Here is a 21,681-nt window from a genome sequence, read left to right on the forward strand (position 1 = left end):
AGTTGTAACATTACGGCCAAAGTTCAGGTTATTTTTTCGCCATGAGGCCAGGCACCAAAAAAATTATCTCTCAAAAATTTTGCTGCTGTTCGGGGTTGCACTGACGGCTCATTGATCAGATGTCTTCTGTGGCTCTACCAAACAGGAGCCATTTTAATTTGAAAGGCAAACGACTAAACAGGGTAGGAGGGTAAGGAAAAAACTAAAAGAAAGAAAAGATAGCCCTTCCCTCAATGCATTTTATTTTCTCGTGGTTTATAATTCCCAGAAAGATTGTAAATGGGTTTTAGAGACTCAAGGTCTGAGGTCCAAAGTGGCCACGTTCTTGCCGACTTTCACCGAAATTATTTAGAGGGTGTACTTTCCGCAAACCGTCATATTTTATTCCTTCAACAACAGCAACAACAAAACAAATTTCGAAACCACCTGAGGAAAATACAAGTGACTCATAACTAGAATTTATCGAAACATCTGTATTCAAAAACGAATTATCAGAGAGGCCAAATCGGAACAGATGATCTGTCACTGTTATACATCAAGCCACTGTTAAAAATCAACTCATGCGGAGGTGGGGACGGGAAACCTTTTTTCCTGCTTATAAAGGTGAATTATCGCGAACCAGAAACCAGCCCTTCGTTCAGAGTTTCTACGCTTGCTAGTTATCCAGCAGGTTTTAGAGCCACAAATTCTTGATGATTTTTGACTGGCGGGGGAATGGCACACAGTAGCTCACAGTAGCAACTTGGGATCATCGAGCTTCATACGAGCGCAAAAAAAGCGCAGTAATAGGCCACGTTCGATAAATCAATATTCTAACATGGCTCAGAGGCTTTCAGGACAATATTCTATATTTGGTGGTTATTTCCTTTGTATCCAAGTCTCTTGCAATTTTGTCCTGAAAGCCTCGGAGCCATGCTAGAATATTGAGATATCGAACGTGGCCTATTGCAGTTTTCACAGCTACAATTTCTACCAGACCCTACCATCTTGAGTCTTCGGCGTTTTGCTCAATGTGATAAGACAAGAGCAAAGTGGAGTCAACAGTTCTTTCGTATTTATTTAAACTCGGCAATTACATTCCAGTATTGTAAAAAGAGAACTAGCCATTTATGAACTAAAATATAAAATAAGATTAACTACCGAGTAATTATGCGACTGTAAAATTCGAGTACGAAGATGCAGTATTAAATGATGCATGTTGTTTGAAATTGTCTCTAATGATAACTATTCACCGGAATGACAGTCGGGCTATTCATCATAAACAGCGACAATTTTGCCCAAACGAAAGAGAGAGAAAAGATACTTACATTACATTCTAAAAAACAAACTTCAGCCTGCGACATAAGAGCCGATGAATGGGTAAACTTATTCACTTCCACAGCACTAAAACTATTTTAACGATTTTTTTTTTAATCTCGAATTTCCAGCCGTTTACACAAATTTTGCTTTTAAAAGTGAACTAGCCTTTTTAAGTCGCAGGCATGAAGATTGCGTGACCACCTAACTGTTAGCCTCTTTTGTCACCGTCATTTGAGTAGTCACACAATGCTCATAGAGAAACAGAGATTTCCTGTTACACAACGAATCGACAACGGAATTTTCTAGCTAAGAACGTTAAGTGCAGGTGTTCAAGCTTTGTTTCTTGAGAAGGTTCCTGTGCGTAAAAGAGAAAGGTCATTCCAGAGGTTGTCCTTCAGTAAAATCTGCAAAAAGAACAAAAACCAGCGTGAGGGGAAAGCTTTTCTACATCACAAAACAAGTGAAAACAACTGGGGAGAATTTTGTAGCTTTAGGTCGTTAATTGAAGAGGGTAGAATTTAAATGATCTGCAAGCACTCTTATTAAGTATATAGGTGTGGTCTCTTCCAGGCGTCTGGTTAGATGAAGAGCAACGCAACGAGATCAGAACAAAGAACGAAGAATGGGCAAAGACCCCCACCCCCATCCCACCCCCCTTTTTTCACTCGCATTTCATCATCACGCCAAACTCAACTAGTCGATCAACTAACCAGTCTAAATGTATGAAGTTCGTTGTTTGTAATCCATGTTAATTTTCTCCATCCTTAACCATCCTTGTTCCTTTATGGTTTATTATTATCCCCTTGGTGTGTTTCTGTCTTAGTAAACTACTATTTTCAGATATCCTTCAATTGAAAGGTCATTTTGTACATGGCCAAAATTACTCAAAATGCTGTGACTAAGCCCCTTAAATACTAAACATGAAGAAAAAGGACCTATTTCGATACATTAAAATTCAGCCAATAAACCTCAGTACAAGGCTCTGGGGAATAACCACAGAGTTTGTGGGGTTTATTCCCCAGAGCCTCGTGCTGAGGTCTACTGTGTTCGGCTGAATTTTAATATATCAAAATTGGTCTGTTGATTGAGAATTGGCAAAACAAATCAACTGATCTTACCTCAGTCCACCATCTCCATATTGTTGTTGTCCATTTGGCTCTCGTTGTCGTACTGTGGGTATTCACCATTTGGCTCTTCCTTGATTCTTTCTCCTTCACGATCACGGTCACGATCGCGATCACGCTCTTTGTCACGCTCCCTTTCTCGGTCACGTTCCCCGCGATCACCACGATCTTTGTCACGGTCACGGTCACGATCACGCCGCCTCTCCCTATCCCTGGTGACGAAAAAGGATGTCACACAATCGTGTGTAAAACACTCATCAAAGACCCAAGGGCCAAGGCTTATTATAGATCGTTTTCACCCGACGTCATCAAGTTCTTAAATCCAAAACTAAAGAGCCACCAAAGTTTTTATCCTCATCAGGCATAAGATGTGCTACTGTTACATCTGTTCACAACTTTTCAGCTCAGTAGCGTGCTTCGTTTGGAAACCAGACCATTTCGAATTTCGGAGTTATGACGGTGCGTGACAGCTATGATCGCGTTTGTCGAAAAATAGATACTTATCTCGCGATGTTTAGCCTTTTCAGAAGCTAGAGCATTAGGAAAACTGTTCATTTACAGGTTTGTTCAGTACAGGTAATCAGTCGCCAAGATAGCCAAAGTAAGTTCCAACATGGCGGCTCCTCACTGGGCTCTGTAAATTTGTGGAAAACGTTTCAACGAATATCTGAAGTTTGGGAAAAAGCACAGACCTAAAACTTGGAGAAGTGTCTTCTTTACATATCTTCTATAACATCACGATTTCGTGACTTTATCCACTGATTGGTTTTCGATTTATCAACTTTTTTGATTGCGTGGCAGTGAAAACGATCTGTTCTTATCACAAAGATTGCATCAGAAGAATACCATTTTCTCACCTGTCACGGTCGCGATCACGATCACGGTCTTTTTCGCGTGACCTACTTCTGTGTTTCCGACGTTCCTTTTCGCGGTCACGGTCGCGGTCACGATCTCTGTCACGTTCCCTGTAACGTTCACGATCTTTATCACGGTCACGTTCCCTGTAACGCTCACGCTCGCGGTCTCGGTCACGATCTCCTCTGTCCCCCCTATCTCTTTCGCGATCCCTGCCAAGTGAAAGAATAGATGACAACAATTATAGAAGCTTGGTGGTTGCGCAATTTTTTGGCAAAACTTATGCTGAAAAATGACTAGGAATCCACACATTTTCATAAAATAATTAACTAATCTTTGAATCCAAAGCAGGCCAGTCACTCGCCGTTAAGCGTTACTGTTTGATTATTTCACAGCTCTAAAATTGTACGAGCTATTCTGGTTCAATAACAGTGGAAAATGGTAATGTGTGGCTCCAAATTTTTGCGGGAGTTCTGTTTCGCAGATCGGCGATTTTTTGTATTTTGCGGGAACTAATTTTTGCGATCGAGAAAGACTGGTTTTGCGAGCTGGTTATCAATTTTTGCGATTTTCAGAAACCCAAAGTCGAGTTTATTTCAAATACAACATTTTCGGCATATTTTTGGTATTACACTACGTGGTAATCAGTCACTCTGTTACAATTACGTCTTGCCCCAGTGCGGCTGATAGTACTTTCAGACGAAACTTTTCCATAAACGTTTTCGCAGCTACACCTGTAGTGTACCATGGGCAATTTCACCGTTTTATTTAAACGTCTTTTGAAATAAATAGAATCAAGAAGATTCTACATAATAAGGTTTGCAACTAAAATTTCGCCGGTGGAATAAATGTTTGAGGATAAAATTTTTGAGGGAACTTCCTTCTGCCGATCGCGGAAAAATACCGCAACAATCACAAAATTTAGAACCCGCAAAAATTTCTTGCCACACGGTAACGCATGAATATTGGCTTGCTAGCTGGCAGGACAGAAGCCTTGTTAAAAGAATAGCAAAAAAAACTAAACTGCAGTGATAAATACTGGGTTGGGATCAGTTAGCATTGCAAACTGAAAGGCATTCAGCTTGTTAAGTGTCCGTAAACCAATGCTGCTTACTCATATCTCTCTGTATTCTCCACGCGTCCTGAATGCTTGATGTTCTCATCTGGGCCACCAACACGAGTGCCACCGAGTCCTCCCCCTGCATAGAAAAAGATGTCCTTCACTTTGGAAAGCATAACACTAGATTCCACTTTCTTTGGTTTGGCTAAAAATTGTGCGTCCAGAAATTAGACTAGCTGGCAACTGACAGTATTATTTTGCTCCTTGCTCTCAATATTTTTTTAGAATTTAAGGTACTTGTCCCAGCAATATTTACAAGCAACGGTTTATCAAGAGCTGGGCCATAATTAAGCATAGAGAAATTTGGCTCACAGAACTCGCCAGTCAGTGACGATAAAAAACGTGATGCTGTTTGTTTGGCCATTCACCTTAGTCTTACCAACCCCCAAGGGCAGATTACCACAAGCATTTGATTAAGTCTTCGACTAAGTTTAGATCTTTCATTCTTGATATCACTTTTGATAAGGGAGTGAAATTCTCACAAAACAACTGCATGGCCCAAAGGTCAGCATGTCTGACTCACAATCCAGTAGCCCAGGGTTCAAGTCCTGTTCTGACGACACCCTGGAATTTGTTTTATGGTGGTCCCAAGTTCAAAACCTCAACCACGCTTGTAAATACAACTGGTTTGCCTCCGGCCAGTTGGGATTCTTAACACTTTTCTGTTCAAATTGACTTATTTGTTTCAGTTGTTTGCTTGGTCCCATTAGCATTTGGGTTATAAACACTGCCAAGGGTAAATATAGGTCACTTATTTTATTTTATTTTTTTTACATGTTACACTGTCACCACTTCAAACTAATGTCAGAACTGTGTGAGAGTGGTAACTTTACAGTGTACATTTACATCACAGTAAACTCACCAAGTCGTCTTGGTTTCCATGTCTTGACTGTGCGACCTCTCTCCACGTCCACAACAATCCTCCTGCCGTCGATCTTCTTTCCATCAGCATGCTTGTAAGCAGCTGCAACACAAACACAAAACAAGTGCAAATGTTAACAATGTCAGATTATTAGTGGAATAATGTGTATAGCAGTTTCAAGGGATGCATGACACTTACCTGAATACATCAATGGCAGAGACAATATTGACCTTGCAGACTTACAAGTCTTGCATACAACAATGTGCAACAAATATTTTTCTTTACAAAATCAGACCATTTTTGCCTGCATTTTGCAAGCCGGCAGCTTTTATTTCAGTAGAAGAAAGAACTTTTTTTCACCAGAACTGTATTGTTTTTATTTTTTTCTTCAAAATGAGTCAATATAGTCTTTGCCATTGATGTCACACCTATCACTGCCAATTAACTTACCAACCAAGTGCACCCATGTCACCATTTTTTTATGGGCCTGGGTTGTTCCCTTCTTAATACAATTTGCGTTGTCTCTTAAGTGCAGTCGCACCTCAAGTCATTCAGATTATGAGAAGCTCACATAAAGAGCCTTGAACTTGAGGGCAAGTATGGCCAGAAGTTGCATAATTTATTGAATCCAAAATTTATTGCATCACTTTGTGGAATTATCATTACACTACGTTCACTTTTCTATAAGCCACTACTGAATTAAATTCAGAAAAACAGAAAAATTCTGTATAACTGAAGGTTGACTGCATGATAGCGTGGATAAGCTGCTTTACCTCAAAATAATTTCAAGGGTTTATCACCTAAAGGACATGCTGCTTCCCAAAAAATGAACAAAGTGGGTCAACATCAGTTCAACTGCAACATTTAGGTGCATTAGGTTGAAATTTCCTGGCAGCACTTCCCACTGCAGGAAACGGAATTAAGTCAAGGTTGAATACTGACAGAATTGTCAAGCTCTAGAACTCATTACATCTAAGAAACTTGATGATGACTACAAGAAAGATACAGTCATATAAATGGGTACAGGTATTTGAAAATACCTTTCCTCTGTAATATAATATACCTAGTGTACTGACACGTTGCAGCTGTACTAATGCAGACTTTCTCTCCTCATTTGTAAAGGGTGGTTTATACAATAATTTTAAGATTTTCAAGTGACAACAAGGGGGAAAATTGTTTTCAATTTCCTGCAAAAAGACGCCAGGAGCAAGAAGTTGTACAAAGCCCACAAGAACATTTTACACCAACATACACTGCCAAAGAACCCTGGTTTTCATTCATTATTAATTTCTCTGGATTTGTTTACTTTCCATCCCAAGTTAAAAATCTGATTACCAAACATTTCTGTCAGTTCAGAGAATTTGGTGATAAATCATAGACTATGAGCAGTCCCTCTCTCGCTTAGTTTGTCATGTGTAACATGAAAGAAAATTGTGAGTAAAAAAATATGAGATCGAGTGCAAGATTGCGCTTTTCACGCCTTCAGGATTTTGGGTGGCGATTTTTCTCTTGCAGTTTTCTTTTGCATCATACACCACACGCTAAGTGAACGAGGGATTACTTGTAGTCTACATACATCAAAACAAAATCTCCTAGCTGACAAAATGTGTTAACTTATTGTCAGACAACTGCAAGGAATTCAAGGCGATGAAAAAATATGAAGTGTAAGAATACTCACACTCTTGCCAGGTCCTAACTGAACCAACATTACTCGGCAAAGAGTGGTGACATTCATTGCTCTCCAGTAGTGTGCGTGTGTCACTGGAGTTCCTTACCAGCACAGCCAGTGACCTCACCAAGGGAAGCCAATCAAAGGGCTACCCCTGCCCTCTAAAAAATCTTTCTTTGGGTCAATTGAATACAGGGCATGCTAGTGATAACAGGCAATGAGAGTTTGAAATTAACTTTTTTTGGAAATAAACAAGAAACCAATGGTAGTGTGAAAAGTTGACAACCATTTAACAAAGAAATTTAAGTCATGTTATTAGCAAAGAGTAAAAACAATTTGTTAATGTATCCATAGAGTTATGTCAACACAAGATAACTCAACTACGGAAACTATGAATGCAATTTTTCCCAGAAAAGTACCTTAACACGGAGCCAAAAAATTATACATGTAAGGTACTTGGAAGCAAATTGCTAATTGGCTTCCCTTGGTAATACTCACCCGAGAGAATATTTAATTAATAGTTATTTAAAAAATCAATATTAGCCAATGATACTGTGCTGCAATTGGATTCAATGTTGGTTTAAGCGCAGTTTCAAAAGCCAAGCATGATGTTGCATTGCAGCTTATCGCAAGAGAAACTGAAAGCTCCTTTCCGAAATACAGTTATGCTGCACCTGCCTATATTGTCAAAGTTAACACTTTAACCTTGCATCTTCCAGTTTCCAGTGCAGCTTAACAGTCCAATTTATTTGTTTTAAAAAACATAATCATGTCCTTCGCACGTTGTAGCCTGCATGGCAGGTTTCACACCTGTTTCCCCTTTATTTTACTTCCCCAATAGCCCACCATATGGTCTTAACACTTAGAAAACCAACTCTTTTATGTTCTTGTCTCAGTGAAATACAAACAACCCTCTTGGTATCATTTTTGGAACCAAATACTAGTTTGTTGGCCAATGTTGTTATCAGAACACTCCTATATGACTTATAGTCACCAGAAATCCCCTCTTTAACGAAAAGTATCTAAGCTTGATCCTTTACAAGAAAATTCCACTAAAAAGAATATTTGTGTTGCTTTTGTAGAAGTGTTGCTTGGATGATTTACTGTTTAAAATTTATTTTGCTTTCAAGGCTTTTACGTTCTACAGTACCTCTTCAGCTCACCAAAACTTGCCACATGTTGAAAGAAAATTAATTTCCAATCATTATGTAAGCCTTTCTTTCACTCTTCTACATTCCAGTGCAATTGTTTTATAGGAATAGGGTTAAATGTTTTTTTCATTGACATCCAAATGAACTAAATTGCCCAAAGATCAATTTGAACTCAAGTATTTTGAGTTGAAAAAGTGAAGTTTTACCTGTTCGACACCTATACCCACCATTTTACCTGATTATCTTTCAGGACAATTCAAGAGTATTGGGAAAAGTTAACCAAGTACTGGCTCATCAAAGATTACTCTCACTTTCATGTGATGGTGAGTGATAAAGTATTCACTGCAAGATTCGATCAAAAGAGCCAAACTTAGTAAAGATGTCAGACAAACCTCTGCTTACCAGGACTTTCCAGAGCTTTACACCTAGATCACAACTTAACCAGGTTCTGGGGTGCAAAAAATGCCCACAACAGGTAGAAAGCTTAAAACAAGCAAGGTGATTGATTGTCCAATGCAAGAAATAGCAAAGGTTTAAATCTACTGGACCACAAGTAGATGGCATTATTAAGGGAAATAGAACAAAAACAGCTTTCCTTGAAGCTGGATGTGATTCAAACTTTATAGAGAATTTTTAGGTTTACTGGCCCTTTTCTTCGAAAAAAAAGACTTCATGTTTTTAATTTCCTAGGAGTACTTTATGCTCCCACAGTTTTATTTGATGAACAAAATATGACATTATAGCATTGTAAATTCAGATAACTCTCTGAACAAAAAATCAATCCATTATCTTTTACACAAACTTAAACCAGCCCAGCCAATTTGATAACTCTAAATTTATTCTCATTAGCAAAAATTGTGTGCCAATGTTCAGACAATAAATGTATTTTACAGGACTACTACTGTTTTTATTGAACATTTTTCAGTGTTATTTCAAAAAGTGAGCCAAACAAAATGAAAACTTCTTCACAAAGGCTAAACTAAAACTGCAACGACCTTAAACTGAAAGCCCAACTTTTAGAGTGGGTGGTCTGGTGTAATAATGTGTCAAAGACAAAGAATCACACCGATGTACTTGTATAATATAATTTACATGTACTTAGAGAACAAAGCAAGACTACTATTGCAACCATTACCATTGTACCTTGAGTCAGACCTTCTTATAGCCATTTTGTACCTGGTACAGCAGTGCAGTCTTCACTTAGAAATGTGTCCTCACCAAAAAGACATCACTTTTGTTTTTATCCCAAATACTCAGATATGAACAAGTATATTTAATCAAAAATAACAAGTATTGTATTGGTTTTCAAAGTTATGTGAAATCAGGAGTTCAATCATACTTTCAGTGACAAACAAAGTCTTATTTTGGGCAATCTTTTTTGAAAATTTCTTCTTTAAAATTCTTTTTATTTTGGGCAATTTTCCTGTCTGTAGACTATTTGGCACATCTGCACACAATCATAACACAGATTCATTTTCTAACAGGACACTGCTTGGCCAAATTCAACAATTATTCTAGTAGCCAAAGAAGTTTAAAGACATAAACTTTACAATTCCTGTTAAACTTGGGATAGGGAACTTTTTCCAGGCTGATCAATCCTAAAAGGGATTTTTTGCTTGGAGGAAGCCACGAGAGTCAGTCTTTTGAACTGAACTGAGATCACATAGTTTTGAAAACCACTATCAAATTGAGCTCTCAAGCTCTCCTAAGATAACTTTTAAGTGTTTATTTTCAATTCTAAGCTTTCATTTAAGTTTAATACTCTTTGAATATCTTTGGATACATACCATGCATGTCTCGCTCATGTTCATATTCAATGAATGCATAACCTCTGGGTTTGGTGTTGTTTACATTATGGACAATATGGATCTGTAAACAAAACAGCAAAAAGAAACCAGTAAACTATACGTACTTAGCACAACCCAGTGGCCAACCATTGGCAAAATCACACTCTCATGTGTTATATAACTAAGTATACATTTACTCTATTGGTGATGAATTTAACCTCTTTTATACTAGTTTTCTTTTTATCCCAAAATTAATGTACAATATCTAATTAAAGGGCATATAATTAGTTTACTATATCCACAGGCAGCCCAGACGTTGAATATGATTAATACGTGACATTATTCTGTTGGCGATTGCGTTACAATTTTAGCCGTTTTTAAGACAACGTATGAGTATGCTTCGGAAATTACTCTAAATGCTACGTGTAGAAAACAATTTGAATAAAATGGCTTACCTTGTGTTTGCATTGCGTTATTTTGATGTCTCTGAGTTCCTGGAGGTGGTTTAGAGCCATTTAGGCAAGTTTTACTTTCTGGCGGTTTGCTTCCCCTAAAGAGAAACGAAAGGCGGGCAACCCACTGGCCCAACGGCCCGCACTCAAAGCTCCGTAAATTCCACAAAAATGGTCTAATCTCATCAAAATTGCCTCATGGCAGCCGTCGATAACTCTTCTTCCCATTCGCTTTCTCCCAAGGTTCCAAAGTTTATCTTAATCACCCGAGAATCGCTGGTTTTCCAGCTCTTGTTTTCCATTTCTGCTCCGTCTTGATCCGTAACCGATTATCTTGGGCACAGGATTTGAATTTTTAGCTTAACGACCGTGCCATCGTGACAAAGTCGCCTCCAGCCGTCGAGAGGCACGGGGCATTTTTTGATCATGCAAATTGCACCGTGCCGCAGTGTTAACTGAAATTAGGGCCTAAAAGCATTGTTAACTGCAAAAATACAAGAAGCAAACAATGTTCAGCTGAATTTAGCACCTAAAAGCAATGTTAACTGCAGCGAGAGATGGCAACGAGTAACTGACCAATTCCCCGTGCCTCTCGACGGTTGGAGGCGACTTTGTCACGATGGCGCAGTCGTTAAGCTAAAAATTCAAATCCTGTGCCCAAGATAATCGGTTACGGATCGAGACGGAGCAGAAATGGAAAGCAAGAGCTGGAAAACCAGCGATTCTCGGGCGATTAAGATAAACTTTGGAACCTTGGGAGAAAGCGAATGGGAAGAAGAGTTATCGACGGCTGCCATGAGGCAATTTTGACGAGATTAGACCATTTCTGTGGAATTTATGGAGCTTTGAGTGCATGCCATCACGCCAGTGGGTCGCCCGCCTTTCGTTTCTCTTTAGGGGAAGCAAACCGCCAGAAAGTAAAACTTGCCTAAATGGCTCTAAACCACCTCCAGGAATCCAGAGACATCAAAATAACGCAATGCAAACACCATTTTATTCAAATTGTTTTCTACACGTAGCATTTAGAGTAATTTTCGAAGCATTCTCATACGTTGTCTTATAAACGGCTAAAATTGTAATGCAATCGCCAACAGAATAATGTCACGTATTAATCTTATTCAACGTCTGGGCGCCCTGTGCTATATCGTGCCCTTTCCACTTTCCTATCACTGCACTTTATTTTAACACTGCTGTATTCAAATTGTCAAGTGGAAAAATTAAAAAATACAAAACACAAATTTATACAAAATCGCATTCTTATTGGCTTAGCAGATGTACACATTTGTAAGCACTATCAAAACTATGATAGAATACTTTCAAATTATGTAAAATGTAGAACATTATCACTCACTCTTTTGATTGGCCCGTAGAGCTCCATCTCTCGTCTGAGTTTAGATTCAGAGGTATCATAATTCTATAACAAATACGAGCAAAAATACATGTAGATATGACTTTACATCTCCAAAAGAACAACATAAAAATTAATGGGCTCATCTTGTGATTTAGCGGGGCTCATCGTGTGATTTAAGAATATGAAGGATCAATAATACAGTGAAGAAGTAAAGATTGTCTACATACAATTCTTCCCACAAAAAGTGTCCTGAATGCATCAGTTCCCACGGCATTAGCATCATTATGAGGGTCCCCTGCAAAAAGAGTCCAACATGAATACATTTAGTATGGCCAGAATTTATTACAAGAGGTAAAAAGCTGAGCTTGCAGTATTCGATCCTTGTGGTGTCTTTATAGGTAACGTCTGCTTACAAGCCAAGTGGCCCTCATCAGGTTGGTGCTTATCTCCAGTTTCTATAGCATGAAATGACTAAGAGTATTTCTACCCCTCCCCTCCCGTACTGGATGGGATGCTAGCCCATCCCAGGGTTACCCCCAGCATTAAATTTCCCAGTACCCATTTATGTACCTGGGGGAGAGAGGCACTGTGAGAGTAAAGTGTCTTGCCCGAGAACACAACACAATGTCCCTGGTCAGGGTTTGAACCCAGACCACTTGATCTAGAGGCGAGCACACTAACCATGAGGCCGCCGCACCTCCACTATCTTTATAGGACTGTAGATGAAACTAGACAAAGGCAAATATCAACACTTACATTGTTCTATCTGGTCTTCTTGAAACTTTGTTGTGCGCTCAATTTTTTCCTTCCTCTGAAATGAAAATGCCATTGAGATCAAAACTGGGAATGGTAATAAACCACAGTTTTAGGCTGATTTTGAATTGGAAGCTTTAGGGTAATCTACAAGGGATTTCTATTAAAAACTGTACCGTTTTATTATTTTCAGGGCATAAATTTTGATCAACATTGTAATAACTTACAGCTCACTACATAAATCTGTGAACTTGGGAAGTGAAAATAACGAAAAATGTACATATAGGCCTCCTTTCTTGTCTCTCACATGAATACGTTCTCTGGAACTTCAAGTAAAAAGAGAAGAAACACAGCCCACTCTCTTTCACATTGTATACATTTATTTATAAAAGCTACTTTACCTTTCGTTCAGTTTTTTCATCTCTTGTTTCTCCTCGGGTTGGTGGGGGAGTTAAGTTAGGATCCTTTGAAAACAAAGAAGATCAGAGTTGTTTACATCTGAAACTAAAGACACGATCATGTACAGTAGACCTTCGCTACCTTGAGCTTGGCTATCCTAAACTTCCTGCTAGCTATCTGGAACTCAAATTATTTTCCCTTGAATATACTTTTCAGTCATTTACTATTGGCTACCTCGAACTCCCATTATCCTGAACTTGTTTCACTTTCTTTGCAGGTTCGAGATCAGATAGCCAGCTTGAACTGTAACATATAACTGGTTACTATGTGTTAAACCATTGAAAGGTTTTGAATGTGATATGCTTGTAGTTGATGTGATACTAAAACAACAAACAACATTCCAAGATTTTTAACTTACAGTTGTTTTGTTTGGTTTCAACTGACACGATCTTTGATATATACAAGACACAAGCTTACACAAATCGAACTAGTTTGATATTCCACATTTTGAGGGTTCATTTGGTCTATAAGGAAATTATTCATCTTTGTACGTTGCAATAAAAAAATCTATTATAAAGATCAATGTGTAAAGAGTAGTTTTTATTTAAGTTTGAAAATTCATAAACACCTGCCATATTCACACTAACCCTAATTAACTGACTATGAGCTCAAACTAAAATTGATGTAACTTATTTCTTTAGAGATCATCTGATCGATTTACCGGGATCTGATTAACGCCACACACCACACCGATGGCTTGTGGCTACGAAATCAACCCTGTTTTACTTAATCAGTTCAAGATCACACTATTGAGAACATTTTCCTTTGGTAAAACAAGTTGCAAACAAGCTCCTTACCTCAAATTCTCTGACATACGTTGCAAGGCCGCTGTAAGGCCATGGTCGTTTCAACCAAGCTGGTTTATCCAAAGGTGCTAGGTAAGGAATCGGATCGCGTGGAGCGAATAATGCCAGCAAATTCGGCGGCAAAAAGGCCGTCATTGTCCTTCCAACGAATTTCCTATGAGCTCACGGTAAATTATAACCACTACTATTCAAAAACGAGTAGAAATTCAGTTCCGAAATTCAACGAACCGCCGTGAAGAACGCACCGCAATGTTTCATGTGCTTCACGAGGAGCTCGTCGAGGACTATGGGAGAAATACAAAACGCATTGTGATTGGTTAACAGATCGTCGTCCAATCAAATTCTGTGTTAGTTCTTCATCGTCTCACAGTTTTCAAAATGGCCGACGAACAGAGAGCGCTTGGGCAATTAGTAAACATTAATATTCGCAATGGACTACAGTTTTTCAATAGGATTGATGACTTGACAGTCTCAAATGTTGGATTAGCTGCACGTGAAGGTGACGAGGAAACACTAAAACAGCTTCTTGCTCTTGGTAAGTATTTTAGCTTTTGTACTATGCGATCGAGTATGTGGACCGGTGGCCCTGTTGTTCAAAAGATAGATAACGCTATTCACCGTTTAAACAACTATCCATATGCATTATATTATATTCTGTTTTTTTTTTTTCTGGATAGCGATTTATTCGGGAAATAGTGTTATCCATCCCTTGAAGAAACTGGGACCTGATATTAAAATTAAAATAACGCTGTGTTTCTATGTCCGGCAGCCGGACAGGTTTTTCAAAATACTCCGTGTCCGGCAGTCAAAATTTTTTTTTTTAATTTCAGTTAACAATGTCAAATCCTTGTTTATATGGCTGAATACTAATTTTGGTGAGCCCGGCACCCGGTATATCAGGATTTATAATGTAGACTATTATAAAGTGACCGGCAGTCAAAACGTTTGAATAGCAAATATCCAGTTAGCCTAAAAAGCACTGCGGTTAGCCTAAAAAGCACTCCAGTTAGCCTTAATAGCTCTCCGGTTAGCCTGTGTATGGTTAACTTTCAATAATGCTAAGGGTAACCTTATAAATAATTAAAAATTCCGAAATTTGCCGGCCAGTTGCCGTGGTGCAGTGGTCGTGAGTATCGCTTGCCATGTCAGCAACCCGGGTTCGATTCCCCTTGGGGTCGCGTGTCCTAGAGTTCTTTTTACAGGGTTTTACTTTATAAAAAAATTCTAAAAAGACTAACTGCCGGACATGGAGTATTCTAAAAAAACCTGTCCCACTGCCGGCCATGTAGCCACAGTGTTATTATATTCTACATCATTGGCTAGACTGTAGAATACCAGGCCACTCATTTACATCTCACTGAATTTGAATGGTTCCTTTTGTTTCTATATCCTTCATTCTTAGAAGCACTGAGGGATATGCAAATAAGTGGCCCAGTATTGTAAATCGCTTTGGCATTATCTTGAATTACATAAAACCGCATACACCACTACAAATTAAACTACAGATTAGAGACAAAGTCTGTACTCTTTTTCACCGCGTAGACTTGCATTATTTTGCTATTTGTATGGGATTCTTTGACTATGATGACGATTTATTTTGATCTATTAGTTTATTAGCTAACGCAGTCCTATATATTCAGCAATGAATTTGGACTTACATGGTACATAAATAAATATTAAATAAATAAATAATAGTGAAGCTTCATCAAGAATCACCTAGGGCCTTTCTTATAAAGTGATGTTGAAGAATAACGAGTGCAGAATACCTGGCCCAGCCATTTACATGTGTCGGTTTGCTTTGAAGAACGAGATATATGACAATAGTTGCTATTCTTATTCAATGAGATGCAAATGGCTGGGCTAGGTATTATGCGTGCTTTCAAAGAATAATCAACTGTGTCATGACAACTTATCAAATGAATAGACTTAGTGTAACTATATAAACAAGTACAACACTCTTTATTCCTAATTAGAACATTTCAGTCAATACTGCAAGGTTATGATAGCACTCTTGCTTTTGTCAACTTCTCGTTCATATAACTCTTCTATGGCTCTTATCGCAGGAGACACTGGAGACCTTTGTTTTAGAACTAATGCAACAATAATAAATTGAAAATATAGAAGGTCCATTGCCAAAAGGAATCATAATAAAATTTAAAATCGTTCTCAGGCTACAAGGATATAAAAAAAAACACCAGCTTTGACTGCCTTAACTACAGTCTTCAAAGGGCAAAAACTGTAGCTAAGGCAGTTGAAAGCTTGTGCTTTTTATATACTTCTACCTAGAGAATGATTTTAGATTTTATTCTTACTACTGAAAAATATCCACTATCTTTCTCAGGATCTCCCTGTGATGTATCTGACAACCGTGGCTGGTTCCCTCTTCACGAGGCAGCTGCCGCTGGACAAACTGGCTGTCTAAGAAGCTTGTTAGAACACAAAAGTGAGGACATCATTAATTCAAAAGCTTACAGTGGCGAAACTGCTCTTTTCTTGGCAGCTATGAGTGGTCATGCTGAGTGTGTGAAAACGCTCATGGACTGTGGAGCTGATGTGAATATAATGAATGACGAGGAAGTGAGCTTGCTTGTAGCTGCTGTCAAAGGAGGCAATTTAGAATGTTTTCAGGTTTGTTTTTTGTGTGATTCAGTGCTTTTTAAATTAATTTTTGACATGCAGATACTACAACATAACAATTACAAATAACTTAACTCTACTATACAATAATTGGAGGCACAGTGGCCTCATGGTTAGTGCGCTTGTCTCTGGATCAAGCTGTCCAGGTTCGAGCCCTGGCCGGGGACACTGTGTTGTGTTCTTGGGCGAGACACTTTACTTTCACAGTACCTCTCTCCACCCATGTGTATAAATGGGTATCGGCAAATTTAATGCTGGGGGTAACCCTGCAATGGACTAGCATTCCATTCCAGTCCTGAGAGGTGGATTTCAGTGGATCCAGGCAGATGTTTCAGCAGGGCTGTGGAACTGTTATTATTGTGACTGAATGATATTTTCAAATCACATTGAAAGATCATAATAGCAAATAAACACATCTATAATGAGACTAAACTAATCAGTAATCAGAGGAATCATTGAGTAATCAATGAATAAATCAGTTAAGTCTTTGATTGTTGTCTGTAATTGAAGACAGAACACTTTGTGTTATCTCAGCATAGAGTAAGTAGATGGTGAGTTTTGCTTCTTGTCAGATCTTCCAGAGAAATCTGCTCTGATAAGTACAAACTAGAGATGTCTATATAGCAGGAGTGTTAATTTGTTTATTTTTTTGAAAAACGTTTTATAGATTTTCTTGACCTCCTGTGGTTTGGATGTAAACAGTCAGGATGTAGGCGGCTGGAGTGCATTACATGAAGCAGCATATGCTGGCCGTGAAGACTTGATAGAACTACTTCTTTCCTCTGGTGCAAATATAAACATACAGAACACTGATGGGGCCACACCTATATTTACTGCCACACAATATGGAAAAGACTATTGCTTGAAATTATTGTTGAAAAACGGAGCCGATATAAACTTATTGACTGTGGACAATGCCTCACCTTTGTTCATTGCTGCCCAGGAGGGCTTGACAAGTTGTATTAATATTCTTTTGGGTGCTAGTAAGTATTTATTGTTTTATACTTGCACATGGCAGACGCTCTTTAGGCTGATCAGTTTTCACACAATCTTCCTCTAACAATTAGGTCGTGTTCTAGGTTCGTTTCAACTGCAACATGTTTGGGTTGAGGTGTTTGACATATCTCAATAGAACACTTTTCCAACCATTTTCCGTTGAATTGCGCTAACTCCTGGAAATACTCCTTGATACAACATAATCGCGCAAGTGCTTTTTCAACCATTCTAACCTGGTTTGAGGCCAGTTGAAAAAATTGATCAACCAAACTAGCTGACAACAGTTTTACCCCAAATTATTGCACACGAAAAAACCTAACCAACCCAACTAACCAGAGACGGTCGATCCCTATGGAACACGACTTCAGTGTTCAGATTACGCAAGATCAAGGTTTTTCTTTCCCATTCGAGAGCCTAAGTTCTAAATACCACCCTAATGTTACTGAACATTTGCAAGAGATGAATTTAATGCAAAGAGAAAATACAGTCTTTGAAATAGTTTGTCCAGGGAAATTTTGTAGAGAAAACAGTGCAAAGGTTATTAGCCAAGATGTAATTTTTGATTTAACAATCTTTTTGTGTGTTATTCCAAATATGAATTGTCAGAGATGGCAGTTTGTTGGGGACTGGGTCAAATTTATATTCTGATAATGATCTGTTGTTTCCAGGTATTTTTCATGTTGGCATGCGTGAAACTTTTTTGGAGTGATTAGATGTCAAGATTTTATGGCTTAAAGAGAAAATTCAGGTTTTGCTTCTGTTTTTTTTCTAGGGGCAGACCCGGAAGCACGCGTCATCGATGGGGCAACACCACTGCACGCTGCCGCAGAACGCGGGCACTACGAGAGTATTGAGATTCTTTTAGACGCCGGAGCTAACGCACGCGCAGAGACCAACCCCGAAAAAATCACTCCACTGCACCTGAGCGCCCAGGAAGGTCACTACAGATGCATGGAGCTGCTTCTATCTGAAGGTGTTGAGGTGGATGCCGCAACAATGAGTGGAAACATGACCCCGATATGCCTAGCTTCCCAAGGACACGCAGAGTGCACCAAGCTACTGTTAGACTGGGGGGCAAATCCCAACCACGTATATGAAGATGTGGACGTGTTACCCAAGACACCGCTGATGGTTGCGGTGGAAGGCGACAGCGTTGATTGCGTGAAGATCTTGACGGAGGGCGGAGCGGATGTGAACGGAGCCACGTACACGTCGCCGTTGATTCTCGCCGCGCAGAATTCGTCGTGCGACTGCAGCAAGATCCTGCTGGACTTTGGCGCTGATCCGAACTTCACAGACCGAGGAAAAAACACAGCGCTTAGCATAGCTGTGACGAGATTCTCTTACGGACACAGTTACAATTCGTTCGAAACGCAATTAGAACACATCAAACTTCTACTCAAGCGCGGAGCAAACGTCGATCAGCTTCACGAAGGAGTTTGCGTAGTGTTTAGAGACCCTTTTGCTATGCCAGCACTGAGACCAGAGCTACTTAAATTGTTGTTAGAGTTCGAGGGGAACAGGCCCAGCACGCGCGAGTTATGCCGCGCGAATTCGCGCGCGTTGCGTCCCGGCTGGAGTAAACTAGTGCGGTTGACAAGCTCGCCGCGGTCATTACAACATTTTTGCCGCCTCGTAATCAGAAAGAGAGTTGACAGCAATAGGGTACAAAGACTCCCTGAACTGCCTGTTCCGCCATCTTTGATACAGTACTTGATGTATTCCGACTTGTAATAGCGACTGAAGTGCTAATCTTGTGAGTGTTTGTGGAAACTTTAAACTGTATTTGGAGTTGAAATGACGAGCTTCCTTAAAAACAGGAAAAAAAAAACGATCGTAGTGTGATTTCTGAATTATTTTAACAAAGCGGCTACGTCACGGTTTGCCATCTTGAAAAGTTTAGCCTAAATTTTTCAAGTTCGTCATTTGTTATCTGTGTCAATCTTCTCCATCCTCAACCATCCTTGTTCCTCTATGGTTTATTATTATCTCTTTGGTGTTTTTCTACCGTAAAAAACTATTATTTTCAGGTCTCCTTCAAAGGTAATTTTGTAAGCGGCCAAACTGACTGAAAATACCATGACTGAGCTCCTTAAGTAAAACTGGTTTTGGTACAAACGCGATTTAAAGCGCCGTTGAACCAGGCAATTTAAAAATTTGTCCCGCAACTTTTGTTGCAACAAATGTTGCACAATTATTGCCAAGTGTAACATCCCTTAAAATGGAGATGTCTCAACGTTCTCGCTGTAGCAAGCTTTGCAGAAAAGTACAATCGTGTTCTACTATAACGCAGCAGCATTTTTCGAGTGTTGCGCTCTAGAGGGGTTGCACCAAGCAACTTTCTCTTCAGCTTTTCTGGTTAACGAGACGGCTCTTTAACGAACATGTTCTGAGGAACCCAAATGTCTATGGTAATTGATCCTTATTTCTTTAATTTCTCTAGTCTGAAATGTCCGACATCTTCTCGTCCCAGTCCCCGAGAGGCGTGCGAGAAGCCGTCTGACATTTCATAAATGGCTGCCAATTAAAAATTCTCTTGCAAGCATTAAAATAAGCCCAACTAACTCCGTTTTTGAGTTGATAATTTTAAAAGACTGTTAACTCTCAAACGAGGTTAGTTGGGCTTATTTAAATGCTTACGAGAGAATTTTCAATTGGCAGCCATGATAGGGTCTATAACAACTACACACCCTGAGTGATGTGAAGGATTGAAAGGAAGTGACGCGTACCATTTACAAGGTTCTTTATTATTAGAAAAACAAGAACACAGACAATGCCCCTGGCACAAAGAACAAAAGAGGTGCAGATTAACGAACGAATCAAAATACACGTATTAAAGTTATGCAGATCAATCCATGCAAAGAACTACTAAGCTACATTTTTCGCCAGGCTTTTTGTCGATCCGAGTATGTCCGAGCCGCAAAGAGAATAGGCCCGGGTTGTGACCAGCAGAAGAAAAGCAGAAGCCTGGACACGAGCCTGCTTTCCTCTTTTTCTCTCTCCACTGGAACGAGATTTATTAAGGATAAGGAGGATGTTTTAGGGAAACCATTTAAAATCCCTGCTATTTAACAATTAGACCCTTCGCCCGCAAGGGCTACGGGTCAATAGCCCATTAGGCGAAGCCGAATTGGCTATTGACCCGTGGCCCTTGAGGGCGAAGGGTCTAATTGTTTTAGTATCACCCAACTAGTCGGACAGAAAAGGCAATAATAAAGTTAACAAATGCAAGTTGAAGAAATATCTATTTGGGAATAAAACGAAAGAACGCGTCACGCTCGATTGCGCCAATTTTGCTACTCGAGGACTATTACTAATAGTCCTTTAGTAGCGTAGTCAATTAAAATGCAGGATTTGCATTAGTCCACTAGTTGAATGATGCTAATAACAATTAGATTATGAGCTCGAGATTTCTATCGCGTGATAGTTGACGAGGCCGAATGCACAGCCCGAGTCAACTATCGCGCATAGGAATCGAGAGCGAATAATCTAATTGTTTTGGTATAAATCTACTACTCGTTCAAAACTTTATCTAAATCCTCTTCATAGACACTTCGAAAACGCTAAGAAGCGGCCGTCATTTTGTTAACAAGGGCACACTGCTACGCTACTCGCTATCTTTCACAGAATAGATAGTGAGTAGCGTAACCAATCAGAGAACGGCATCCGCGATAGACCGCTATTAGATTTATGCTAACAAGTCATATTTTTAAGTGGCGAACTGGCCCACAATGAAAAGTAAATTCTGATTGGCTCCTTGCGATATTACGCTGTTGGACCGCTTACGAAATTCTTTTGGTGAATTGCAATTCCAAAACGTCCTTCATGTTTGAAGGACAATTTTATTGTAACTTTCATGAAAACGTTCTTAAAAGCGAAATTTTTATCTTTCCGTGCGCGGCGCGCTTGCCGTGCATGATGGACTGGGACGCATTAAGTAACGCTCTATATAAGAAGAATAGTACCACGCGGCAAGAAATGCAAAAAGGTGCTAACTTTTGCGCAACTTTGCTATTGTTATATCATACTTCTGATTGGCTCAATCAACTAACTCTAGCAAAACTTCAGGTAGCTGTATATATATTTATGCGTAATTGATCAACTATCTTCCTTTCAACTAAACCTCTTCTGAGTCTAAATACCATAGTAATCCTATGTGGGGAACATTGGAAAATTGGAAGCTTTTATTGTCTTTGTTTACGACTGTTGTGATTGGTTGAATGTTTTAACACAAAGGAAACTACCTTTCAAAATAGAGTTTAAATACATTTTATTTCATAAACCTGCTTTTCATTGGTTGATACATTCTCCGTATGAAAACAAAACAGTTTCAATGTGGGGAAAGCACATTGTCGCAGAA

General features: G+C 39.2%; 2 protein-coding genes across 2 annotated transcripts; one reads left to right on the top strand and one right to left on the bottom strand.

Moving 5' to 3' along the window:
• Positions 1-1,032: 1,032 nt before the first annotated feature.
• Positions 1,033-13,921, bottom strand: LOC145490926 (U1 small nuclear ribonucleoprotein 70 kDa-like). Its single transcript, XM_081470041.1, has 11 exons — positions 13,680-13,921; positions 12,825-12,887; positions 12,427-12,481; positions 11,898-11,965; positions 11,671-11,733; positions 9,868-9,949; positions 5,261-5,362; positions 4,393-4,477; positions 3,281-3,490; positions 2,418-2,635; positions 1,033-1,703 (listed from the first exon to the last, which is right to left on the bottom strand). Exons 1-10 carry the CDS (start codon positions 13,821-13,823, stop codon positions 2,419-2,421), a joined length of 1,089 nt encoding a protein of 362 aa, XP_081326167.1. The 5' UTR covers positions 13,824-13,921; the 3' UTR covers positions 1,033-1,703; position 2,418.
• A 131-nt stretch (positions 13,922-14,052) lies between these two features.
• On the top strand, positions 14,053-19,299 carry LOC145490925 (uncharacterized). Its single transcript, XM_081470040.1, has 4 exons — positions 14,053-14,223; positions 16,030-16,316; positions 16,993-17,308; positions 18,094-19,299. The coding sequence occupies exons 1-4, from the start codon at positions 14,067-14,069 to the stop codon at positions 19,053-19,055; spliced, it is 1,722 nt and encodes a 573-aa protein (XP_081326166.1). The 5' UTR covers positions 14,053-14,066; the 3' UTR covers positions 19,056-19,299.
• Positions 19,300-21,681: the final 2,382 nt, after the last annotated feature.

The sequence above is a fragment of the Orbicella franksi genome, chromosome 6 (genome assembly GCF_964199315.1).
Source record: "Orbicella franksi chromosome 6, jaOrbFran1.1, whole genome shotgun sequence".
Taxonomy (NCBI): Eukaryota; Metazoa; Cnidaria; class Anthozoa; order Scleractinia; family Merulinidae; genus Orbicella; species Orbicella franksi.

What these genes read in the sequence shown, in the direction of transcription:
- LOC145490926 (XM_081470041.1), bottom strand. Translation starts at nt 13,823, where the DNA reads ATGACGGCCTTTTTGCCGCCGAATTTGCTGGCATTATTCGCTCCACGC. An exon ending in CGTATGTCAGAGAATTTGAG is followed by an intron (nt 12,888 to 13,679) that starts GTAAGGAGCTTG and finishes TTGTTTTCAAAG; the next exon opens with GATCCTAACTTAACTCCCCC. An exon ending in ATGGAAACCAAGACGACTTG is followed by an intron (nt 4,478 to 5,260) that starts GTGAGTTTACTG and finishes TTTTCTATGCAG; the next exon opens with GGGGAGGACTCGGTGGCACT.
- LOC145490925 (XM_081470040.1), top strand. Translation starts at nt 14,067, where the DNA reads ATGGCCGACGAACAGAGAGCGCTTGGGCAATTAGTAAACATTAATATT. An exon ending in AAAACAGCTTCTTGCTCTTG is followed by an intron (nt 14,224 to 16,029) that starts GTAAGTATTTTA and finishes TATCTTTCTCAG; the next exon opens with GATCTCCCTGTGATGTATCT. An exon ending in TAATATTCTTTTGGGTGCTA is followed by an intron (nt 17,309 to 18,093) that starts GTAAGTATTTAT and finishes TTTTTTTTCTAG; the next exon opens with GGGCAGACCCGGAAGCACGC.